Here is an 8093-nt window from a genome sequence, read left to right as displayed (position 1 = left end):
CGCCGTCGCCGCTCCGCCCCGCCCCGCGCCGCACCTCGCCGTCGTCGTGAGCAACTTTTTATGATTTTTGTTAGATTTTTTTATAGTTCATAGATTTTTTTATTAGATTAGATGTGTAGTAATTTAGATGTGTAGTTCATAGTATGTTAATTTAGATTGTGTAATTAATTTGTTCATATTGTGTTAGATTTTTTTTCTGTTAATAGATTTTTTGGGTGATATTATTGTTGAATATGCATGTTTGTATGTTCATATATATGCAAAGATCGAATATGTCAAATTTTTATGATTTTTTTTCTGTTCATAGAATTTTTATGATTTTTTTTCTGTTGTAATTTTGTTCATAGAATTTTAATGATTTTTTTGTTCATAGTATTTAGAAAAAGGAAAAAATAAGAAGAGAAAGTGTTTAATATAATTAGTTAGAAAAATACTAGTTTATTTTTAGTAAGTACTACTTTATTTTATTTATAGTAAGTGCTTCATATATAGTTGATCTAGCTAGTTGATTTAATAAACTACTTTATTTTACTATATATAGAAGTAGTTTGTTTTTAGTAAGTACTACTTTATTTATTTATAGTAAGTGCTTAGTAGTTGAACTAGCTAGTTGATTTAATTAATAAAACTACTTTATTTAACTATATATAGAAGTAGTTCCCGCATCAACATCGGCGATGCCTATCCCGCATCCTCGTCATCGTCGACTCGGCGGTGGAGGCCTGCTTGATCAGGGCCATGTTCGGGACTGGGCTCCGTCGGGCTGGTATTGGGAGGTGCTACCTTCCGGGGGACGTAGGTTGGTGAGGAGGCAGCCCATTGTTGACCCGATCCTTGTTTGGTGGCGGCCGCGTAGGCCAGTGATGGTGCTGAGGCTTCCGGACACCGCGGAGGTGGTACGTCATCGTGTCAGCGAGGAGGACGAGCACGTCCGTCGCTACATGGTTGCATTGAAGGGCAGGTTCGACAATACCTGGCAGGTTCTTCAGGAATCTCACTGGAGCTATGATCCTGTGATGGTTCCTTATCTAAGTTATCTTTGGGTGTCCATCGCCCGCGACGATACCCGTCGGGCGTTACGGTTCTAGTTGTATTAGTGATGCTATATTAGTGATAATATTCGACGATGTACGAACACCAAGAGATGATGTACTTTTGCTTATAATTATTGAATGCATGCTAATTTGAATACTACTTTATTTTATGATTTGGTTTTGCTTATTTTATGATTTGGTTTTGCTTATTGAATGCTCATATTGGATAAGTTCTCCTTCGTTCCCGTGTGCTAGACAAATTGGTGTAATAATGCACTCGGGAATGAAAGGAGGAGCTACGTACATCACCGATAGTCAACCCGTGATTAATAATAATGATCTAGTTTAATATTTGAATTATGAACATAGGCCGGAAATGTCGTCCTCGGACGACGAAAACCGCCCGGGGGAGTGTGACTGGTGCCACGACGACCGAGGTATATGCGACAGGTTCATTGAGCTGGACGAAGATCGGCACTTCAGCATTAAGCTCGAGGGGACCTTCGATGTTCATACGGTACGCAACAACGACAATAGTTTTTTTCGTAATTAAGCACGACTTCAACTATTTTAACGTGTATTTTTCATCTTTTCCAATTCGACTAGCTTATCCCATGCTATGCAAGACGCTATGTCTTGGAGATGATGGGTTTTGAAGATCATGAAAGTATGGAAACCAAAAACATTATCCTAAGTACCCATCATGGTGTGGATTTTTAAGTAAAGCTGTACAATGCTGAGAGTGTAACCCATTTTGGTTGTAAAAATTGGGAAGCACTTTGCAAGATGTATGATTTTGATAAGGGTATGCTTGTCACCATGGATCTTAGTGATCCTACAATCGAGCAAGAGAGACCTTCGATTTGGGTCCTTATGGATACACCTCCAATTCTTCCCCCATGTGAGCTTAACATAATTATTAAGTAATTTATATTATTTATTTCAAAATAGTTGACAACTTATTTCCATTAACAGCTTATTTTTATTCTTCAAAGAATGTGCAGAAGATGGTAGACAGAACCTACTACACCGAAGGCTCCGAATTAACTTATCAGGAGAAAAATCATCTGGTCGCATTTTGTACTGATCTTAAGAATTACAATATCTACAATCAAACTCCTCAACATTATGGTCAATACGTGCCACTAGTGCACGTGTTGAACTACGGTAACTACCATGAAGATACCTTGGTAAGATTTTTTACTATTACGATATCCGTGCATCTTTTTGCACACTTCTAAAACTAGTACATCATTGCTAACTACGAAGTTATTATTATGTTTATGAACAGATAATCCCGAATGATTGTGTGCCTCATCTGATGTATACGCACGGTACCCTTCATGTTTTGAACATACAACCAGGTCTTCCTACAAATCTCAACTGTCCATACCGGGTTTCTAAAAGAAGTGAAGACATGACAATCAAAGAATGAAAAAAATATATGGACAGTCGTAAGGAGCTTCTTGGAAGCAAAATGCAACGAAGGGCAAGAATTGGAGGACAGGATGATCGCTATTCTTCATAATGGAGAGTCAGGGTCTATATTGTTTTATGCTATTTTACCTTAAGGGTGTTTAGGTCCTACCTGATACTGATGATCATGTGCTAAGAACAATTATGTAGGGTTGGATTCGATGACTATGAGGATGATGATCGTATGACTTATTATTAATAACGAGTAGAAGTTGCATGATGATGCATGATTAGTAAGACTTGTTATTATATATGATGATGTATGATGCGAGCATGCATGAGTTATTATATCAGCGGGTGAAATGAACATAGCAGCGGCGTTGGTAAACCAAGGACGAAGATATAAGAGAGGACACTTCTCTCTATTAGCTAGCTAATAACAACCTAAAATAACCCCCCAAACCCCTAAAGCAGTCATTTAAAAAAAAAAGAAAAACATGGACTTTTGGTCCCGGTTGGTGCCACCAACCGGGACCAAAGGCCCCCCCGCCTGGGCTCGGCGGACCGGCCACGTGGAGGCACATCTGTCTCGGTTCGTGTTTGAACCGGGACTAAAGGGTGGAGATATTAGTAACGATCCATTAGTCCCGGTTCATGAACCGTGACTAAAGGCCCCTACGAACCGGGACAAATGTCCCCTTTTCTATTAGTATGCTCTCATCGTCAGAACATTTGAATCCATCCGGCCGGATTAGGTGTTTTACCGTGTTTTTCCTTCTCCTATGAAAGGCACGGTTCTGGAAGGATATGATGTTTTGATCACCAGCCACCAGCCAGTCTATCCTGGATCGCTGTCTTTGCATGATTTCTTCACGTAGGTATAGTTCATGCAGTTGTTCACTTACTTCACGTAGCTGTTGCATGTGCATGCCGGCTTTGAGTTGCTTAATTTGCACTCGCACCGAGCCAAAAACCTCCTTCCCCCCGTTAGCGATGGCAAATGTTTTTTTTTTAGGGTTACAACGGCACATGTGTTGGCCGTGAGCAAAGTCCGTAGGAGAGCGGGCACGTATTGCAGACCAACCAGGCCACCGCGCAACGCCACAATTCCCCCACAAGCTCTGTCCGCGCAGATTACATAGAAATAGAAATATAAATAGGAAAAAAAGGCGAGTGGTTTTACAACCAAGCAAAAGCAAAAACAAAACAAAACAAAACCTAGTCGACGGGGCGAGTTTATCTAGCCATCGGCGGCCCACCACCCAATCTCTCTCCTCCCCCTCCTCGGCCACCTGCTCCTCCCGAAGCGCCGAAACCCTAACTCCACCGATCTCTCTCCACCCCGGGGGAGGCGATGGCGGCGGCGCCGGCGGCGGGAGGGCAGGGAGGCGGCATGGACGCCGCGCTCCTCGACGACATCATCCGCCGTCTGCTCGAGGTGCGGACGGCGCGCCCCGGCAAGCAGGTGCAGCTCTCCGAGTCGGAGATCCGCCAGCTCTGCACCGCCTCCCGCGACATCTTCCTCACCCAGCCCAACCTCCTCGAGCTCGAGGCGCCCATCAAGATCTGCGGTGCGTGCGTCCAGCCCCTCTCCTGCCCTCTTTGACTCTCACTTCGCAGAGTTAGATCTAGTCTGGTCGCGCGGCAGGTGCCGCCGACTCCATATCTGCGTCGCGGCGATAAGCAAAAACTATCATCTGTGGCATTAACCAGGCTCCTCTCATTTAGTGCTTCTGTTTCTGTTGTATGGTGGAGGTTAGGACGTTGTCATATTGATTTCTGCTCAACTTTTCGCTGTATGTAGACAAGCATTTGATGAGGTATTTGAACGGGAGGAGGCCCCATAGCAAAGATGCGATCATCAAAGGCACTTAGTGTTAATTTGGGTTGACAAAGTTTTCTTGTGCAACCAGCTCTTGAAGTTATCATCTTAAGGGCAGCATGATATTTGCTGTTAGTAATAATTGTTGTTATACATACATTTGTTTTTCAAAATTCCTTGGGTGCTGCAGTAGCTAACATTCTGTTAGATGAATATACAACAATGTATATCGTGGCAGATATTTGCTGACATGGAATCTTATCACGTCTATTTAGGCATTCAAAGTAGTCTTTTTGAAGTGCTCTTTTTGTTAGCGATGCTGATTTTTATCATAAACATGCCGCTTGCTTTGTCTCGGTTGAAATTTGAACATGCCCTCAAGGTTCTAGGCTTGATTCCAGACCCCCTCCTCGTTTTCTCTATGCTGAGAATTTAGAACCAAATCCCAATCACTAATTCAGAACCCTGTGATGTGCATGTGTGTTCCCTGTACTATCCTAGCAAGCTCCTTTAGTGACCAGCTTAATAACACTAATATTCACTCGTGTGTGGCACATAAGAAACTTAAGCTTGCGTGAATGTATGTACCTTAGTTTAGTATATCAGAGCGTCATCAGCTCACCTCTTTGCAAGTGAAAGCCCCTCTCCGAACAAGATTACCTTCTTGTAACTGGGAAGCAAGCAGCAACTATTTGGTGCTCTTTTTATGTGTCAACCTCTACCTATGCGCCTTTCGAAGGCACATGATTCCTAGAGGTTTTCAAAACTGTGTGGTAGTATTTGCAGCAACAGCCTAACAAGCATTTGGTCATTCAAAACACTAGTTGCTAAAGCAGACTAGACTGTCTGTTGTCTGCTTTGATTGAGTTTTTGTTTTTTATCCTCGGCTCTTATTGGCATTCCTCTGTCTGATAGAACTGTACTTGGAGACATGTTTTTTTTTTTGCTTGTCATAGTAAGGTCTGACAAATTGCTTTCTACTTCGTGTATGCTTCTTAATTCTGTAGTTACCATAGTAGCAACTAATCGCTCTCCCTTGTTATCTGCCTCTAGGTGATATCCATGGTCAGTACAGTGATCTTTTAAGGCTATTTGAGTATGGAGGTTTTCCCCCGGAAGCCAACTATCTATTCTTAGGCGATTATGTTGATCGAGGCAAACAGAGTCTGGAGACTATATGCCTCCTCCTTGCATACAAAATCAAGTACCCTGAGAACTTTTTTCTCCTGAGAGGCAACCATGAGTGTGCTTCAATAAACAGAATATATGGATTTTATGATGAATGCAAGCGTCGCTTCAATGTGCGGCTATGGAAGGTCTTCACCGACTGTTTTAACTGTCTCCCTGTGGCCGCTCTAATTGATGATAAAATATTATGCATGCATGGTGGCCTTTCTCCTGATCTGGGACACCTAGATGAGATAAAAAACTTGCCCCGTCCTACCGATGTGCCAGATACAGGTCTACTATGCGATCTTCTTTGGTCTGATCCAGGAAAAGATGTCCAAGGGTGGGGCATGAATGATAGGGGCGTTTCATTCACATTTGGTCATGACAAAGTTACGGAGTTCCTTCTAAAGCATGATCTTGATCTTATTTGCCGTGCCCACCAGGTACTACTCTAAAATCTAAATCTCCAATACATCATCTTGTTTATTACTTTCTTGGAAATTAAGGTGTTTACGTATTTCATCTGATATAGGTTGTCGAGGATGGGTATGAATTCTTTGCTGACAGACAGCTGGTCACCATATTTTCGGCTCCCAACTATTGTGGTGAATTTGATAATGCTGGAGCAATGATGAGTGTTGATGAAACTTTGATGTGTTCATTTCAAATTCTCAAACCTGCTGAGAGAAAAATCAAATTTATGGCGTCAAACAAAATGTGAAATGATGAAGCTCTTTCCTCTTCTAGAGGCTCTGAGGTTAGTTGTGGCAGTCGCACTATCTTGCCCCATGCGTATGTACTTGCGCATAGGTTGCTAGACAACATTGTAGATACTAGGGAGATCTATTCTGGGACAAATTGGTTCTCTGCAACACTTGTATCACAGTTACATGATTACCTCAATACCACCGGCAAAACCTTAGTAGTATATCACATGGAACTGGAATACATTTTAGAGTATCGATTTAGGTTTTCCATTTAAGATGTTGGAAATTGGGAATCTGAAGGTCTGCGTTGTAACTATTTCACTATCGATAACCCATTTCATTATTAGATTTGTGAAAGGAATGCTATTCTCCATGGTAGTTTGTATCATGAGTGATGAGACGCATTATTTTGCTCAATTATTTGTGAATTCTGAACATGCTTAAGCAAATTACATTGCACAGAAAAACATTGGTAAATGTACCATGTTCAGCTTGGTGCCACTTGTATATCTTGTTCTTAACAATGGACAAGTTTGTGGTGCTTTGCACACTGCTCAGCGGGCATTGTGAAGTATGTACCCGATGGATCTTAATCTTATGTTAAGAAACCTGCAAGACTTAGACCACCAATTTAGCGAAGGCAGATTTTACTTGAACAACGATTAATAGTTGTGATGTGATTTACAATAATATAGGTAGTTCTTGATGGGGGTCTTCTTAAGCTGATGGTACCGCTCTACTACAAATGCTCCACTTTTGTGTTCCAGCAAGATTATCATGTGGACATCCTACATATGATACTCGAGACATTATTCGTGTTTTTTGTTTTGTTTTACTTTACCTCATAACACTCGATTATTATGACAAATATAGGCTCTCATGTGGACACAATCACATCAAGACATCAACCGCAGGCGCTATGCTTGAAGGCAGCATCGGGCTAGTTCTACTGGAGAAGTCAAATAATATCATTTCTAACAGTTGGTCTGAAAGTTACTCTTCATAGCAAGTGCCAGAATTTTTTCCTTTTCTGTTCCCACCGGGTGTGAAACTATCTTGTAGCTGTAGATATATTGATTATGGAAGGCTGAAGTTCGCAATTGACGCAAGATGATCCCCTCCAGCAAGAAACAAAAAGTTCTGAATATGAGAGTTTTCTGTTTGGGAGTTCCACTATCTAAAAAGCACCTGTATCACTTACTGAGGTAAGAACAAAAGCCAAGCCTGTGTTTCTGTTGCTGTAAGCAAATATTGGATGAGTTTTATTTTAGTTTTTAGAGAGCGGTAATGGTAACAATTCAAATAGTATGAGCACAAAGAAAGCTGATGCTTGGTGGGAACTTGATGAGAAAATATTCAGCATGTTCCTGATGTAGGCTTCACCTTTCAAGTGCTGGATGGCTTTGAGTTCTTGTTCAATCAGACCAGCATGATGGGCTGTTGCTTGATTAGCATTAACGTGGAAACAAAATCTGGCATTCGTAAACTAAGGCTGGAGTTTATGGTGCAGATTAGTACTCCCTCCGCAAAGAAATAAAAGAGTGTTTAGATCACTACTTTAGTGATCTAAACGCTCTTATATTTCTTACAAAATGTACCCTAAAAGATGATTAGAAGATGCAAATTTGACTAAAGTAGGGTACCCTAAATGTACCCTACTTTAATGTAATTTTCTATGGAAAAACAGAATTACATTGAGCAAAAAATATATCTGAAGCAAAATCACTATGGCAGCGAGTTGTGAGGCAGGTCGAGTATTTTGACCGTTGTGGCCACGATCAGTAATATGCAATCACCATTGCTGGTGCAATGGAGAGGTGGACTACCAGCAATGGAGAGGTGGACGAATTGGCACAGGCTCAGTGGGTACACCGGTCATGTCTTTGTGCTCAGGCTGTGAAAAAAAAAAAGCTTGGCCGTGTTAATAGATGAACCCGAGAGAAA

The 8093-nt window shown here is 41.5% G+C and overlaps 1 protein-coding gene across 1 annotated transcript; it reads left to right on the top strand.

Moving 5' to 3' along the window:
* The first annotated feature begins 3698 nt into the window (after positions 1–3698).
* On the top strand, positions 3699–7534 carry LOC119290863 (serine/threonine-protein phosphatase PP1-like). The gene is made up of 4 exons (XM_037569523.1): positions 3699–4021; positions 5326–5885; positions 5975–6199; positions 7023–7534. Exons 1-3 carry the CDS (start codon positions 3805–3807, stop codon positions 6161–6163), a joined length of 966 nt encoding a protein of 321 aa, XP_037425420.1. The 5' UTR covers positions 3699–3804; the 3' UTR covers positions 6164–6199; positions 7023–7534.
* The last annotated feature ends 559 nt before the right edge of the window (positions 7535–8093 follow it).

Source organism: Triticum dicoccoides, chromosome 4B, assembly GCF_002162155.2.
Source record: "Triticum dicoccoides isolate Atlit2015 ecotype Zavitan chromosome 4B, WEW_v2.0, whole genome shotgun sequence".
Lineage (NCBI taxonomy): Eukaryota > Viridiplantae > Streptophyta > Magnoliopsida > Poales > Poaceae > Triticum > Triticum dicoccoides.
Note: the sequence above shows the minus strand (reverse complement) of the source record. Positions and strands in the feature narration are given on the sequence as shown.

Bases quoted from the DNA above. Each gene is read 5' to 3' on its own strand.
- LOC119290863 (XM_037569523.1), top strand. From the start codon at position 3,805: ATGGCGGCGGCGCCGGCGGCGGGAGGGCAGGGAGGCGGCATGGACGCC. The intron at 4,022-5,325 runs GTGCGTGCGTCC...ATCTGCCTCTAG, and splicing joins GGCGCCCATCAAGATCTGCG to GTGATATCCATGGTCAGTAC. The intron at 5,886-5,974 runs GTACTACTCTAA...CATCTGATATAG, and splicing joins TTATTTGCCGTGCCCACCAG to GTTGTCGAGGATGGGTATGA.